The sequence below is a fragment of the Podarcis melisellensis genome (assembly GCF_964234715.1).
Source record: "Podarcis melisellensis genome assembly, chromosome: 4".
Lineage (NCBI taxonomy): Eukaryota > Metazoa > Chordata > Lepidosauria > Squamata > Lacertidae > Podarcis > Podarcis melisellensis.
The window spans coordinates 32,623,550-32,641,199 of NC_138531.1; the positions used below are offsets into that span (position 1 = coordinate 32,623,550).

At 45.0% G+C, this 17,650-nt stretch overlaps 2 protein-coding genes across 4 annotated transcripts in view; one reads left to right on the forward strand and one right to left on the reverse strand.

Moving 5' to 3' along the window:
* GABRB3 (gamma-aminobutyric acid type A receptor subunit beta3) overlaps window positions 1-17,650 on the reverse strand; it is a 192,748-nt gene that overhangs the window by 126,309 nt on the left and 48,789 nt on the right. The window lies entirely within an intron of this gene.
* The window catches only part of GABRA5 (gamma-aminobutyric acid type A receptor subunit alpha5), a 69,436-nt gene continuing 57,740 nt past the window's right edge, over window positions 5,955-17,650 (forward strand). Inside the window, exons 1-2 of one of the 3 annotated variants that reach the window (XM_081907662.1) lie at window positions 5,955-6,412; window positions 8,404-8,559. In XM_081907662.1, the coding sequence (XP_081763788.1) occupies window positions 8,474-8,559 (86 nt within the window). In that variant the 5' untranslated portion in view covers window positions 5,955-6,412; window positions 8,404-8,473. Of the gene's footprint in view, window positions 6,413-6,545; window positions 6,950-7,699; window positions 7,721-8,403; window positions 8,560-17,650 lie in introns of those variants that run through there. The other 2 variants (XM_081907663.1, XM_081907664.1) reach the window with 2 other exon arrangements.

Genomic DNA, 17,650 nt, shown 5'->3' on the forward strand with positions numbered 1-17,650 from the left:
TCACATATCAGCTAGAATCCAGCTCAGTTAGATGAGCTTAATCAATGGATGACAAACCTAGACATCATCCTAAAAAGCAGAGACATCACCTTGCCAACAAAGGTCCATATAGTAAAAGCTATGGTTTTCCCAGTAGTGATGTATGGAAGTGAGAGCTGGACCATAAAGAAGGCTGATCATCAAAGAATTGATGCTGTTGAATTATGGTGCTGGAGGAGACTCTTGAGAGTCCCATGGACTGCAAGAAGATCAAACCTATGCATTCTGAAGGAAATCAGCCCTGAGTGCTCACTGGAAGGACAGATTGTGAAGCTGAGACTCCAATACATTGGCCACCTCATGAGAAGGGAAGACTCTCTGGAAAAGACCCTGATGTTGGGAAAGATGGAGGGCACAAGGAGAAGGGGACGACAGAAGACGAGATGGTTGGACAATGTTCTTGAAGCTACAAACATGAGTCTGACCAAACTGCGGGAGGCAGTGGAAGACAGGAGTGCCTGGCGTGCTCTGGTCCATGGGTCAGGAAGAGTCGGACATGACTAAACGACTAAACAGCAACAACAATCAATGGATATTAAGGGGTTCAAGCCTGCCCAACTCTAGGCTAGACTCTAATGATTAGCTGGATAGCTCAGTCATTAGAGCATGGGACTCTTAATTTCAGGGTTGCAGGTTGGAGCCCCACATTGGGTGAAAAATTCCTGCATTGCAGGGGGTTAGACTAGATGACCTCCTATGTCCCCTTCCAACTTTACAATTCTATGATTCTGTGAAATTGGAGCTATCACTTGCTTGCATCGATGTGCAAGTGAAACTGCCCTATCACCTTGGGCCACATCAAGAGATTGTGTCACAGTGGAATGGAGAAGGAAAGATAGCTGGGATACTTGAACTGACTGTTACTCATCATTTTAACTGTAGCTGTCATCCTACCTAGGTGAGCTTTACCTGAATGCTATGGAATTGGGCCACAAACTGTGCTTGCTTTGTGGTTTTTCATTCACAGTTATACCTGACCTAGTTCCTGGATCCTATAAAGTTTCTGACGTTACCTTTAACGCATCACTTTCTTTATAAATGCATTATTTCTTCATTGTCCTATTCTCCGGGTAAGGTGTCTTTACAGTTTGGCATCTGAAATCAACTCAGCACCTTAAAAGAAATGTCAGTATATAAATCTGCCTCTTTCCCTCGTTTTAGTTCCAGTTTGCATAGTTCCAGTTTATATTAAGAATGTGAACTGTGTATATTAGTGAGGTGCTTCTTAATATCCTCCTTGCCAACGTCTTCTGTATGTGTAACACAAACTTGCTGTTTAGAAAGTGGTTCGCTTTCTTATATGGGCTGCTGCATAATATCCTCATCCATACAGAAGACTATGCAGTTTTATTGCATTATATTTTTTTAGGAGCTCAATAGAGAATTTAGCAGGCTATAGGTAGGCATGCTCTCTCATGGCATTAACCTGGCAAAATTCATTGGTTTTCCTTCTGAATCTGTGAGCAGCAGAAGGCACCAAAGCAAAGCCCATTTACTCCCAAGAGAAAATTGGTATGGCCTGAATCCTGTGGCTAGTGCAGAAAGGATAATATTCATCAGTCAACTCTCCTTGGAGCGAACGGACAGGCTGTCAGGGAGAGATGACCTTGGCTGTCTTATCATTATGAAGAAGTGGCCGTAGTGTGTCTACTGTGGAAAAAGCAACAATTTCCAGAGGACTAGCCATGTTAGTCCTGTGACACTTTAAAGAGCAACAAATTACAGGGTGTTTTTAATACTCCTGCTAGTAGTAATAATTCATATTATTGTTGTTTCCGTTTTCATATACATTGATTATAGAGCCATTATTAGCAAATGGACAGTGGAGGCCTCCTGTACTTTTAAACAATTGTATAGAATTGGGGTTTTCTTTTAGGAGGTGGAATTTGTCGTGTAGGAGCTGACAAAGAAATCAGCTGCAGAAATTCCCCTTCCCCACTCCTGCAGTGAAACGCTACATGTTTCTGCAGATGCCCCATTGAGTTCGACAGAACTTGCTTTCAAGTAACTGTGCATAAGGCTGCCAAATAGGAGATCTGGCTTTTGTGTGTGTGTGCTTCCAGGCATCCTTCCACAATACAGTGGTACCTCAGGTTAAGAACTTAATTTGTTCTGGAGGTCTGTTCTTAACCTGAAACTGTTCTTAACCTGAAGCACCACTTTAACTAATGGGGCCTCCAGCTGCTGCTGCTGCCGTGCCACGATTTCTGTTCTCATCCTGAAGCAAAGTTCTTAACCTGAAGCACTATTTCTGAGTTAGCAGAGTCTGTAACCTGAAGCGTCTGTAACCTGAAGTGTGTGTAATCCAAGGTACCACTGTACAGTGTAATCTTATGCATGTTTACTTAAAAGGTAATTCCCCCTGTGCTCAGTGAGCTTGCTCCTTAGTAAGAGCTCTTGGGAGTGAAATATTAACACCCCTATGAGGCTTGCACCACCACCACCACCATCAATCAATCAATCAATCAATCAATTAAATGTATATACTGCCCTATACCTGCAGGTCTCAGGGCAGTTCACAACATAAAATCACAATATAAAAACACAAAATGCATAATAAATATAAAAATGAGACTACCAGAAAGCTTTGCATGCCATCCACACTGTCAACCTAAGTTGGGGTTTCCAGGATTTCAGGAAGACACATTTTCTCCTGCTGCTGTGAGGTTGCTAAGAGTTTGAAATGTACACCATTGAACAAGAGGCTACTTTTGACATAGGGCATGATTCCCAGTGCATGGAGACTTTTGTCGAACAAGCAGCTCCCTCCACAAAAACAAGAACAGATTTCTGAAAGGCCTTTACTATCTCAGCCTCAGAATATTTGGCCCACTTCCTATGTTCCATTAACAGCTCTCCACGTGGAAGGTCTTCTCAAGAAGCAACCTTATATCGAGCCATACCATTGGTTCATCAAGCTGACTATTGACCACACGGATTGGCTGTGGCTCTTTAGAGTTTCCGACAGGGCAATTTCCTATCGCTAGGAGGTGAGGCCAGTAATTGAAGTGGAGAACTTCTACCAGTAGAGTCAGTGTGGTGTAGTGGTTAGAGCGTTGGATCTGGAAGACTAGGGTTCAAGTCCCCATTCAGCCATGAAGCTCACTGGGTGACATTGGGCCAGTCACCATCTCTCTGCCCAACCTACCTCACAGGTTTGTTCTGAGTTAAAATGGGAAGGGAGAACCATATATGCCACCTTGAGCTCTTTAGAAGAAAGGTGGGATAGATCATCATCATCATCATCATCACCAGTGCTATTTTCCAAGAAAAAGAGGTGCCAGAACTCACCATGAATGCCTCCCTTGTTCTCTTAGAATGGCAATGGCACCCACCTGAGAGATGCTGGAACTGAGTTCCGGTGAGTTCCAGCTAAACAAAAGCCCTGATTATTATTATTCTTTAAGCATCTACTCAACCACTGAGCTACAGCACTTCCCCAGCATGGATGAGATTTTCCTGCCTTCTTCTAGCACTAGGAACAATGGCCTCATACCAAATTATACCATTAGGGCAAACAGTCTAAGTCCAACCTGGAGATGTCAGGGCTTGAACCTGGGACCTTCTCCATGCAAAGCAGATGCTGTGACATGGCGCTATGGTCCTGGCCACTAGCACAGAGGCCTTCTACACAATGAGATCAGTTCATAGCTTACATATCTGGAGAGAGAGTGCAACATGGAAAGAGCTGAAGAACATATGAAGAAGCCCTGGAGATGCCAACAAGGTAGCCAAATCTGGGGAGCATTCAGCATTCACTGTAGCAGGAGCTCCATTTGAAGGACCTCTGGAGGTCAGGTCTAGGGATGCAGTGAAGGAACCAGGTACCAGCAGAGGACCAGAAGGGAGGAAGCAACAAGGGATGGAAGAGTTGACAAGAGCCAAAAGCGGCAGTGACGGGGAGGAGAAGCAGCTATAGGTGTTGTGTTAGGACTGCTGAGAGAGGAAACAGAGGCCAGGACTGTGGGGACACTGGGAAATGCAAAACCAGGCTAGCTTGTATTCTAATTCCACATTTGTGATGGTTGAAGGCAGATTGTGGTTGAAGCAAGGGAATATGCCCTGTACACGTACAGAGGAACTCCTTTTGCTGCTGCTGCTGTTGTTGTTGTTTTACAAAGTCCAAAGGCCTCAGCAGCAGGGCCAGGCATTTCTCTCCACTGTGCTGAAACCAAGCCATACAGCTGCAAGAATGAAGCCCAAAGGAGGGCAAGGGCAACCACGACAAGGCTACTGCTCTGTGTATCATGCAGCTGAACTGCAAAATGTGATGCTCAATACAGGACACAGACTTTTGCATTCTGAGAATCTCAACTGTATTCTTGTCAAAAGCAACCATCTGGCAAAACAACAACAACAACAACAACAACAACAACAACATAATTCCAAACTGGGAAACATGAACCTAATGTAAGGTGGAATCTCAGAAACACAATTTGTGTGTGTGTTTACTCGTGAACAGAGCTTAGTCTTTGTCATATCTCTCTGCTCCTTCTCACAGTTGGCAGTAACAGTGAAAACATTGCAACCTAAGGAAAAAACAAGCGCAAATTTGCTTGGATCTAGATGTGCACTGGCGTGCTCTGGTCCATGGGGTCATGAAGAATCAGACACAACTAAATGACTAAACAACAACAGATGTGCACAAATCCAGACGTTTGTGAGAGATAATTCTGATTTCTTTTTCAGAAAGTGCAGGTGTAATTTATAGCCTAAGCCTATCCAGGTTTACCCATGAACATGCTCACTAGGTTGAATGAGACTTGGTTAAGTGTGGCTGGGCTTACATCTTTAGGATTAAGACCCCTTGTAATGAAGCATCTGCCACTGATGTGGTTTCTACTTGTGTTATTGGACATACAAAGTTTGAGTTCCCTTGGTAAAATTCCAGCCTGCATTGTGTGCCATTTTCTTCTTCTCTCAGCCTTCATCATGTCCTTTTCTCATGATGGTGTCCAGATATCTGCTTCTGTAAAATGCTTGCAGGGGAGGAATTGTGTAAAGAAGTTGTAAGAAGAATGGAACTCACCCAAGGCAACTGATGGTAGCAACAACTTTAATGTATTTTCAATCTTTGTTGGAAGCCGCCCAGAGTGGCTGGGGAAACCCAGTCAGATGGGCGGGGTACAAAATTATTATTATTATTATTATTATTATTATTATTATTATTATTATTATTGGGTGGGGTGAGGTGGTGAGAATCAGCTGTCTGACCTACAACTCAATCCACTGAAGTGAAGGACATTCTCACCTCTTACAGGGTTTCAGAAAACACCATCCTTTTGCTATTAGTAAATATTAGGTTGGCTCCCAACTTAATCTTGCTTAGAGTAGGCTCATTGAAATAAATGGTTCTTACATTAGCCATGACTAACACAAAATCCATTGATTTCAGTGGGTCCACTCTAAGCATGACTAAGTATGGATCTAAACCAGTATCTGTTTAAATCACCTTTATCGTCTTGTGTTTGCATCTCAAGGTTGTTCCACCCAATGCATTGCTCGCATGCATACAATATTTATGTTCACATGTAAACATATGTATTATATAGACCCCGTTGCCAAGAAACCTTGATTAACTATGGTGAAGTTGCATGTGCATTTGAAGCCTCATCCTAATCATGTTTACTCAGAAGTAAATTGAGCAGGGTTGCCATCCTAGCAGCGGCAACACATATCTACCACTACAAAATGCAACAAATATGTCATCAGTTTTAAGCAAACACTTTTTAGAACAAAAAAGGGCTGGAAATCATTTTGCATACTGAAAATGCCCTCTCTCCTGTGTGTGTGCGCATGGACAAAATGAAAGATCTCTCCCTCTCTACGCTGCATTCAAGTTTCCCCAAACCGAAAAGCCCCAGTTCAGCACGCAAGAAGCCACCCCTTGCCTTCGGAATCCCCTTCCTTCGAAACAGCACAATTTAGGAAGCGCTTGCCTTAGCAGTCTCGAGTTCTCCTGTGTAAGGAAAGGGACTCACTCGGTGATTAATCTGGGCTATTTCTGCCATGCGTGCAGCGGCCTCTGCTGGCGCGCGTCTGCTTGGCAGCCGTTCGACTACAAGCCGAGCGAGAAGCCATGTGGATTTTACGAGGGGAAGACTAGGGGTGACGGAGGGGACCAGGGGAGATCGAGGGGGAGCAAAGAGACACCCCCCAGCCGGCCAGCCAAGCAATCTTGGAAACGGGGGTTGTTACTTGGATTTTTACCTTTGACTCCCCCCGCCGCTACCACCACCACACCACCACCACGCTTTTTTGGCGCCGAGGTGGAAGATGCTCTGTTAAGAGAGAAGCCTGGATCACCGCGGCAACCCCCAGCTCAAAAGCAGAGCAGCAAGGGAGGCGAAATCCACGCGGTGGACCAGCGCTGGTAAGCTTTTCTTGGCTGCACGGCGAACTCGCGGTTGGGTGAGCGCTTCTCCACGGAGCAGGCGAGATCCGCAGGAGAGCAGGGATGGTGGGCGAGGAGAACCGAGGGAAGGGAGCAAGGGAGTGTGGATCTCCTCGCGGGAGGCGACCCCCCAGTTCCTCGAGCCCGCCAGCAGGTCGGGAAGGGAGGCAAACTTTGCTGGCTGGCCTGGCTGCTCTGGCTGGCCTGGCGCAGCTGCGCTCCATCCGTCCGCCTGGATCGCTCAGTGGACGCCGGTTGAAGGTGGGGGGTCGGGACGGGGAGGGTTTCCCCCGCCTCTGTCCCGGCTGGCCAGAGCGATGGAGCCGGAGGTAGAGCCGCACTTGTGCTCTTTCGCCGGAGTTTGCGGGAGTTGGAGAGCGCGGCGAGGCGCGAGAGGAGAACCGGGCGCTCCATCGGCTTCATTGCAGCAGCGGCGGCAGAGGCAGTAGCAGCAGCGGGAGCGGGAGCAGCAACAAGGGCTGCAAGGCACCCCGTCCTGCGTGGATCCGGCCACGGGTACACAGCCATTTCCTTGGGTCAGAAGATGGAGGGGGGTGCATGCACACTTGGCAGGGAGATCTAGGTAGAGAGGGATCCAGAGAGTAATAGGATCTGGGGGTGGGGATGGTGGTGGCTGTGATGGTGGTGGTGGGAAAGTGGGGTGAGGCTGTTTGCGCGGGTCTGCGTGTGAATCCCCGGGCAAGAGATCAGTGGCAGAGAGGCTTTGCCGAGAGGTAAGGGGGACTGCTGCGGCTCTGCAGTGCCCTCTTTCTCTGGCCAAGCGAGGGAGGTGAAGCGGGAGAGACAACCGCTGGTCCAGATCTGGACCAGTTCGAAGGAGGAGGCAAGGAACCCTCTTTTCCACAGGAGGAGTCAAAAAAATATATTTTTTTTAAAAATCATCTGCACTTAGGGCCAGGTCGTATCTCCACTCCTGGTGTCTTTCGCTGGTCACCTGAATTCTGCTTAGGGCTCGGTGGTCGCCACAGCACTTTGAAAAACGGAGGAGAACCTCCCTTCGCTGCTTCCACTGCATGGCTCGGTGGAGTGCAGGGTTATTTTAGTCTCAGGTGCGGGGGGTGGGGGGGGGAGGAAAGCAGCCCAGAGTTGAAAGGCTGCTTTGTTTTGTCACCTCTGCATCCCGATCAGACAGATCAGGAAGAGAAGGGAGAGATGCTTCCCTCGCATACAGTCATAAGGAGATTTTTTTTAATATTTGGGGGGACGGGGAGACAGGCAGGTATGCAGGCAGGCAAATAAAGGAATACCAGTCAATCCTGCAAGCAGGTATTTTGTTGCCATGCCATCCCCCCCTCCCCATTTTCCCAACTCCTTAGTGTGTCGTTAAGGGGCTTTCAAAGCAAATGAGGCCTTTGCTTTCTATGTACCGTTCTTTATGTGTGTACTCTGACTTCCAGGGTGTATCAGCTAGCTTCTTGCGGTTAAGAAACTAGCCAGGTGAGACAAAGGGCATCTGAGGGAAGTGTGTCTGTGTGTAGACACACACTAGCATATCATAATAATTAAAAAGAGGAAAGGTTAAGTGCCTATTTTGTAGTTTTCACACATTTGTTTTGCCATGGATTCTCCATTGTGAGCAGGGCAAGTACTTCCTTGCCTGATTTGCGACTCACAGATCAGATCTATCGCTATATCAATACATCTATGGAAAGCCACTTAATTATAGGAACTGGTTGCAACCTCAAAAGATCCTGAATACGCTGGGGTCCTCATTATCCAACCAGCTCCGGGTAACCGAATACACTTGGACATCCTTCATGTAGAGAGAGATGCTCGCACAACCTTATGTAAATTCCACTTCTCAACGAATTTGGGGTCTTTGAGGAATGTTTCGAATATCTCCCCAATGGGTTAGACAAATGATGTGCGGTGTATTGCTTGATATCTGACCTAGTTAGTGTCTTTAAGTTAACACTTATGTGCATTTCTGCCTCTCTTGTCCTCTGCAGTTTCAGAACAAAGGTGGTGAAAGGTATACCCCTGCAAAATCAGCTGCTTCTATTAATAATTTCACTGGGAATGGACAATGGGATGTTCTCTGGTTTTATCATGATCAAAAACTGCTTTCTGCTCAGCATTTCTATGAGTTTAGCCAGTCATTTTGGGTAAGTTACCATATGTAACATGCTTATTATTATTATTATTATTATTATTATTATTATTATTATTATTATTATTTAAATGAATGGAAACCTTTGGTTCTAAGGAGTTAAGAGAAACATCCTAATGCATACTTGATACCCAGAAATGGATGTGGTACAATGAGAGAATGCTGGATTTGGAGTGATCAGGATTGTGGTTTTGCCAGCCTCAATTCCCCCATATGTAAAATAGCAACAATATGGACCTAATATATAAGGATATTTCTGAGCTCATGTAAAATACCAGACACACAACATGCAGAGTGTTTTACTGTCGCCATCATCGTTATTTCTTCTTCAATATATGTAGTTGTAAGGGACAGGGATGTGAGCCAGTCAGTTCACTGTGTGCCTGAAAACACGATAAAGCAAGCAAAATAATTGCATGAGTAACTTGCTCATTAGCTTTCCCTGTTACTGTTTGTACCCTCCAGAAAGGGGAATTAAAGCATTAGTGAAGTGCACATGCTCCATGTGTATTCAAAACTTGTGCATCACACCGAAAGGCAGCAAGGCAGATGCACAAGTCCCTTCTTTGTGCATTGGCTTGAAGGGGGCGTCACTTACACACCTGCTTTCTGTCCCTTCTGGAAATGGGCAAAGCAACCTTCCGTTCCCCAGGCTATTGACCCATTATATCATGCCTAAGCACATTGTTTTAACTCTTCTGAGCATGTTTCGTGGCCTGAGTTTACTGCTACAGTGATTGCATTAGGAACAGGGATGTGGCAAGCAGACAATATGGGAGGCGGAAGCTCAGAAATGTCAGCCTTCCTTCTACTCGAATGGATCACCCCTTCTGGACTTTGGTCTAGTCCTCCTACACACAGGGCAAGACTCAAATGCCCTGGGCCCTCCTCCTTCCTCTGTTCCCTTCCCTTCCTACAAAAGATGGTGAATCAGAGAGCAAGTCCCCTCGTCACTGGCAAATGACACTCTCAGTGCATCATTTCCCATTGGGTTATGGGGCTTGTCTGCAAGTCCCATAGATCCCTGGTTTCCTGACCTCTGCCTGAAGGCACCTTCTCCACTTCCCCTTGTGGTTGGTGGCTGATGGAAAGAGTAAGATGCTTGGGAAAAGAAGGTTAAACAACCATCAAGGGCAGTCCCAGACATCCCCCCCCCCCCGAGCAGCAGCAAATGGCACTTTTCCAAGTCAAGGTCCACAGTACTCCTGGGCAGGGCTTTTTTCCAGCCAAACTCAATTCCAGCACCTCTCAGATGGGTGCCATTGCCATTATAAGAGAACAAGGTTCATGGTGAGCTCCAGCACCTCTTTTCCTAGAAAAATAGCACTGCTCCTGGACATATGCAGAATTAGCTTTAAAGAAATGTTTTATTTCAGATCAGTAAATGCAGCAAATAGCTAGTGCAACTCTGCTGCCTGCCCTTCCCGCAGGTACAGGAGTCTGCCTCCTCTGGGGGCAGGGATAAGTATTTTTTCATAAGTTGCAATATATCCTATGTTTATGAACAATTCCACCCCTCCCCCATAATTTTGTAGTCTTTATCCATAGAGGATTACTAGTGTAGCCTTATCCTCTTCATGCTTTTATTATTTTTGGTGGGGGAGAGAGAGAATGAAGATTGTGTAGGTGGGGGGGGGACTGCTGCTACAGCCCCCCCCCCAGCATTGCTGCCTGCAGTGGACACTTTCCTCTGCCTAATGCTGAGGGCTGGCCCTGTTCAGGGCACGAAAGAGAGAAACCCAAGCTTCAGGATTGTTTGATTCATATAGCCAAGCAGCCAATCTGATTTATGAGCTGAGCAGCCGGGGTCTTGCCCTCTCCTCCATAAGAAGAGCCAGGCTTGTGTTCCAGCACTCCAGTGCTCTGGGATCACAAAAGTCAGCATCGCTGTAAATCAACAGAAGGGAAGCGTGCCCATAGGTTGCAAGCTCCTGGTTAGCTGAAGGAAGTGGGAATACTGTTAGGGCAATGGTTTGCTTTCTACCTATATTTGTTTAACTCTTTCCTGTGTACTTCTGGAAAGATGAATTCGCTAGGGTGGCAAGCCACTCTTCCAGACTCAGGGCCAAACTAGAAATGGGGGGTTGTTTTCTTAGGCAGTGAAGAGACCTGATCTCCATTCAGTTCTTGGTGGGAGAGTGAAAGCTGTCTTCATCACTGGAATCAGACTCCTCTCCCTCGATGATTAGTTAAGGAAAAGCAAGGTGCACAGCTGCCTGCTACATACTGAATGCACATCTATTTTGACCCCCCCCCCACTTCTTTTTTTGAAATATTGAAATATACTGGACCACCCTATAAAATGGTTGCAAAGATCAGAAAGAAAGAAAAACCACTCAAAGGTGCAATAGAAACACTGAACAATTACTACTGAATGAATCTGAAAGTTGCATTTGAGAAATTGAGGGGGGCGGGAATCAAATCAACACTTTTGGTGAACCCCTTGGGGCAATGTTTTAGTAATGTGCTATACAGGCAAGCATTGAGGTTAAATCCAGAGTTGCTACATTCTTACTTGATTGTTGTAGGGAAAGGAGAAAACTCGTGTTCTTGCAATTAACAATGCAACCCCGGTGGATTTCAGTGGAACATCAATTTTAACCAGAAATGTACTGAGATTTTTTTTTGGGGGGGGGTGTTTTGTTTTTTTAATGCACCCTTGTCCTTTCCTCAGAGCTTTGTAGAAATCTTATTTTACAAAAACAATGTAATATAGGTTAGTCAAGTTTCATGTTTTAGATAACAAACCAAGCCAGATGTTGCAAATACTTGGACCTCTAGACCTTAACTAGAACGAGAACAACAGAAAGTTTTCCTTGAATTTGATTCATCCTGCCCAGATTTTTGTTTGATGAAGTCACCACAAAAGAAATGGAAAAACAAAAACAGACAAAACAGGCTAATTGCCCAGAACACGGTAGAAACTCATAGTGGGGTAAATCACAGTTGGGAGGGGCTGGGATGAGCTATGCTGGATCACTGGCATCACAGGAAAGTGACATATTGTTCTGGTTGCCTGGGCAGTTGGGACACTGATCTCTGCTTACTTGGTAGTTTAAGAAGCAGGGTGGTGAAGAATAAGGGTTGTCGGAGCAGAAATGTGACAGGAAGATGGGAGCTGTCCAAGGAAGCCCTTTCCAATAGCTCCCAAAATCACAGCAGACAAGAGTGAAAGGGAAAATGAGTGAGGGTGAAGCCAACCTCTAGCACTCTTGCTTGGGGTTGCTTGTACTGATACACCATCAATAAAAAGGACAGGAATTTGTGCATAAAGTTTAAATGCATGTGATTCCTATAGTTTAAAGAGAAATGCAGATTGCCATTGGGAGGATGACTGACAAGGTGACCTGGGTGCTGTCCAGGTGCTGATTGTGGATGAGCAATTTCAAGGTCCTTAAGCTTATGGTTCGTGGACCCAGACAGGGCTTTAAAAAACTTGATGCCTTCAAATAGAGGTTTGTCCTCTGACAGCTCTTTAAAAGGAGACTGTCCCCTGTAAAGTATGGTGCATGAACACCCTAAAGCTAGGCCAAGTAAGCTTATCTGCCCAGGACACCCATGGAGTTGTAGTTCTGTGTGGAAGGTTAGGGATATCTAGCAGGGGCTTCCATCTTAGCACCTCCATTACAGTATTGCAAGCAACAACCCCTTCTCCACTGGCGATGCCCAGCAATTGGCGGTCAGTCATACTGCCTCCAGCTGAGGAGGTAGAACATAGCAGTGCAATTCTCAGGACTCTTGGTAGGAAGTCAGGCCAGACAAAACAAGCCTAAAACTGATTTGTGTGTGTCACATGAGTTGTAAATCGGCCCTCTGTCTTTGCTTTTATATAAGGTTCCAGAGACGTGAGGACACAGGTCCTGCTGCTTTGCAGTTCATGCGTCTGTCAGTATTTGCGTTGTTTAGCTTCATTATTATATTGAACAGAGTATTGAGCATATGATTGCTAGGGGCTTATTTAGCCAAGAGTGCTGGGGGGGAAAGGAATGGAGGTTTGCCTGAAGTTTCCAATTCTTAAAAAAGAACAGCAGAAAGTAGAGGGAATAATAGTTGTTTACCTTGGCCATTGACTTTGGACCAGACACATTTAGTGTTAAAGTGCTGGACTGCAAATATAATTAGATATTAAGAAATAAAGTTGGTAGTGCCCCGTCAGTGGACGTGCCCTTACAAGTATGACAGGCACTGACGCTGTTAGCATTTCTGTGCCAAGTTAAGATTTATTTGCCCAGGTATTTGAAGTTTTGTAAATTGATGAGTATTTCATCTGTTGTGTCTCCCTCTCTCTGTGTGTTTTTTTATAAGATTCTTCCATTGTTGGGTGTTGCATTTTAGTATCTGTTAACTGCTATTTTATGATTTAGTAGGTGGTTTTAATGGGTGCCCATCAACATAGTATGTTGATGAAGGGAAGGTTCATAATAAAAAATATATTTTAAAAGAGAAGTAAATGAGATCTCACTAAGCCAAATAGCAGCTTTGGGGAGGGTGATGAAGAGGAAGAAGAAGAAGAAGAAGAAGAAGAAGAAGAAGAAGAAGAAGAAGAAGAAGAAGAAGAAGAAGAAGAAGAAAGGATGAATAGGAGGGATGAGAAAAAGTTAACATCTCTGCGTATTTGTTTCTCCATCCCACTTAGAATAGAAGTGGGCATGTCTTGCCCATATAAGAATACACGAGAAAAGGTTGCTGCTGCAAGGCAGGGAAAGTGCAGAAAAGGGAAATGTGAAATACTCCCACACACTCTGCTCTGCTTATATCACGGCCATGTGCCAATCAGTGGTCACTGGTGCCCATTCGGACTGGCAGGGCAGAAGGCAGAGAGACCAACAGTGGTAGAGCCAAGCCAATGACAGGCAAAGCCATGAAGGTGGATACTAGCTGAGGGAAGACAGAGGCTGGAAGTGCAGTGCCCCATTTGCCCCAATGGACCAAGCTCCGCTGATTCAAATCCCCTTTAAAGGCACTTCAGGAATTGAATCGGCTTTCTCGAGACAGGGAGCTTGCTCGAGACAGGTGCTTTTGAAGAATGAGCATCATTAGGCACTCAAGTTCTTTAGATCTGGCAAGGAACTGGGGTGGAGTGGTGTGCTGCCCTCAGCAGCAAGTTTCCCAAAGAGAAGGAATGCAGCAGATCTGGAGCTTTAGAACACACAGTGGCAAATGCTTGGCTTTCTGGGGTCACCTGAGACCAGGAGCATGCTCAGTAAGGGTGCTAGACTGTCCGCCTTGAATTGCCTGTGGTTCCTGATTCTGGCTAGCAGCAGGAACACCACTACCCAGAATCCTCAGGTGATCCCAGAGAGGTTGTCCCATTTGCAAAGCTCTTGGTGGCTCATCTGCAAAGCTCCCACTTGGAGCCTCCTCCTTCAGAACAGCTCATCCTATTTTAAAGCAGGAGAGTGGACTAAATTATCTATCTGCATTCTTTCAGCTATTATGAGTCTTAAATGCAAGCCAACATTTTCTAGATGAAATTTGGCCTTGTATCTTCTTTCATTCTCCGATTCTATTTAAAAAAAAAACACCACACACAATCAGATGCAGACGCTAGAACCAGTTAAATTAGCCCTCTTGTATGATTCAGGATAAAGCTTTCCCAATGAACGGTAACAAAATCAGGCGTTTTAGTACAAGACCAACCTGGCAGGGTTAGGCAGCCTTTCTGCATTCTGCCATTTATCCTTGCAGTAAAGCAGTTCTTAAAATTGGTAAAACTCACCGAACAAATCCCTGTAACCAACTGCAGGGGTAAAGTTCCTAATTCACTGCAATGTTGGCTGTAGACTGCCCTGATGCTCAATTCTCTCAGCAATGCAGGGATGTGTGGAAAACGTGCATAATAAAGCACAGAAATTCTGTCCTCGTTTAGCTGCGGTTTTGTAACTAGCTTGTGAAATGTTTGGGGATTCCTCAGAAAGGCCCTATAGATCTTCATAAGGCTGGGTCCCATAATTTAAAGCAGCATTTTCAGCAAAGCCATTTGACACCTAGAGTTGTCACAACCAGGCACTTCTGTAATTACTTTTTGTTTTACGGTGCATTTTGTAAAAGCAGTAAACTAAAATCCAATGTACTATAAGAGATTCAATATATGGCCTTCCTAGTCACTGTAGAATTCAAAGAGGCCTCTTTTATTCATAGGCTACTATGCAGCTAAAGTATTTGCCAGCCACTTGGATAGCATTTTTTTGGCCAAGAAGTACAATATGAATCCTGGGGGGAAATAAATGTTTAGGAAGTAGAGCCAAAACAAAGTTCGTTGTAAATTTGCAGCATAGTGATGCTTCAAAAGGCTTTTTTTTAAAAATGCAACATCCATCCAAAGCTGTAACAATGGAGAAAGTTCCTCCCAAATTAGTTACAGCTTTGGTTTTAATACTGTAGCAAAACATACGCAATGTATCTTGTTATCAGGACAGAAGCCTCAAAATGCTACTAAATATATATCTTGAAAATGCTTAATTTTGAAGAAGAGAAATTTACTAGGTGATGCACTGGCTATGCTTGAAACCCACACCTAACTATCCAAATTTAAGCAGGTGTGGTGGTCACTCCCCCTCCCCTTTTCTGTACACCCAAAGCTGCTCTCCCCTCAAACCCATGAACCTATACTGATAAAGGTAAAGGTAAAGGGACCCCTGACCATTAGGTCCAGTTGTGACTGACTCTGGGGTTGCGGCACTCATCTCACTTTACTGGCCGAGGGAGCCGGCGTACAGCTTCCGGGTCATGTGGCCAGCATGACTAAGCCACTTCTGGCAAACCAGAACAGCGCACGGAAACGCCATTTACCTTCCCGCCTGAGCGGTACCTATTTATCTACTTGCACTTTGACATGCTTTCGAACTGCTAGGTTGGCAGGAGCAGGGTCCAAGCAATGGGAGCTCACCCCATCGCCGGGATTCGAACCGCCGACCTTCTCATCGGCAAGTCCTAGGCTCTGTGGCTTAACCCACAGTGCCACCAGTGTCCCTAACCTATACTGATACATTTCAATAAATGTTTTAAGTGGTGAATATCCATACACACATGAAATTGGGGTGGCAACTGCACCTACATTGTTTGAGAATTGGGAAGAGGGGGGAACTCCCCCCTCCCACCATTCATCTCTGCTAGAAAAGTTTGAGGAAACCCAATATCTGTTTTCCAAAGTCAGAGAGCTCCAGATATGCTCCAGTAAGATACTTTGCATATTCCCCCACTCACCTCAAATATAGGAGACAGTTTTGTGAATGTATTATAATGTGTCAACTCAGATCATGGCCTTTCCACCCTGACGTGAGCTGGACATTGTATAGATGGGGATGCTCTTAAGGGCGTGTTCTGCATTGATACGCAACAAATATTATTCTGGCATTCTGAAGAGATTGATTGCAATGGATAGCTCAAAGTCTTCAACATGGGAGAGGCATCTGCCAGTCTTTAGCAAAGACAATATTCTGCAACAGGACAATACTCTGCCATCAGTGGATGAGGTGAACAGCCTTCCCTAATCTGGTGCCTTCCAGCTGTTTTGAACTACAGCTCCCATAAGCCCCAGGCAGCATGACCAGTGGTCAAGCGTTATGGAAGCTGTAATCCAAACCAACTGGAAGGCACTAGCTGAGTGAGTCATTCAAAGTACTTCACATATATAAGTGTCCCTCCCTCCCTCCTTACTGTACTTGTACTTTTTTTTGTCACTTTTGCAAGCTGAAGACAGAGAACAGTTGCTGATGTTAATAGGGATATATATTATATGTTATTGTGTTTTTCTTTCAAGGTGTTGGAGGAAATATACACAGTTCTCCCCTGCCATTTTATATTTACAACAACCCTGTGAGGTAGCTTAAGCTGAGAGGCAGTGACAGACTTCATGGGTCAGAGAAGGGTTTTATCGTGAGTCTCCTTGCACCACTACTCATCACTGACTTCCCACAGTCATTTTCTTCAGAGTTTTAAGAAAAGTGATGCTGTGCTTTGGCCCTGATTAAGGGTTTTGTATTGTTTAAAAACCTGCAAACACTATTTGACCTGAGGCAACGGGGGCAAATGGAAGAGATGTCTGTACACCATGACAGCTAATGGTTCTCTCTGAAAGCACTTTCAGCTTTCTTTAAAATGGTTCTCTGCCTCATGCCATACCCTTTCTTTATGAAGATATTGTAAAGTATTCTCTCCGCCTCCTTCTTCATTAGATTTGCTTCTTTTCCTGGGAAATAAATTTACAACGGGACTGAATCATAAAAACTCAGTCTCCCTGTTGTGAAGAGACACACTCAGAGATCTCCATTTCCACGGGTGAGATCCATGCATCCCAGAGCCATCAATGATAAGCAGAATTTGTATCAGGAGCTACATTTCACTTGATGTCAAAACTAATCCATCGGTTTTAATTACAGAAATGGAAGGAGCTCATTAAGGGCAAACCTCGTTGACGTAAGATTCTTTCCCATAGAACATTCACCAGTGTGTTGCTGTTTTTTAATATTTCAGATGAAAAGCTCTACACTCTCCCAGTAGCTAATAACTCCCAATATTTTGTTTCTGATCAAGCCACATAAATCACGCTCACCAATAACTTTGGTGATCGCTTTCTATTTCAGTACTTCTGAAGTTGTGGAACGGAGAAATATTAAAGGAAAGAAGGAACTAGGGCACATACTAGTCTGGTGCAGTACCTGGAGTGTTTGATTTGGATGTGGGAAAGCTAGGTTTTAATACCCAATCAGCCCTGGAGGGCTCAACCCAACCTACCTTTTAGGGTCATAGTGCAGCAGAATGCCCCTCTGAGCTTCTTGGAGGATACAGATATAATACATATCCCTTTCTGTAGTTTCACAAATCCAACATACCAATATGCTGCCAGCCTGAGTCAGTCAAACACAAATTCTTGCTTGACTGAATACTCTCCCATATTGGTCGGTCAGATGGGGTGCTCAAAAGCAGGATGCAAGCCCAATAGCCCTCTCCTGCAGTTTTTGCTCACCATGTTCAGACTCATAGTGCCTTTGATCACAGAGGCACTATATAGCCATCAAGTCTGGGAGACATGGTAGGTTCACTCTTCTTGTTTGGAACTATTGGCAGTGGGATGAAGGATGGTG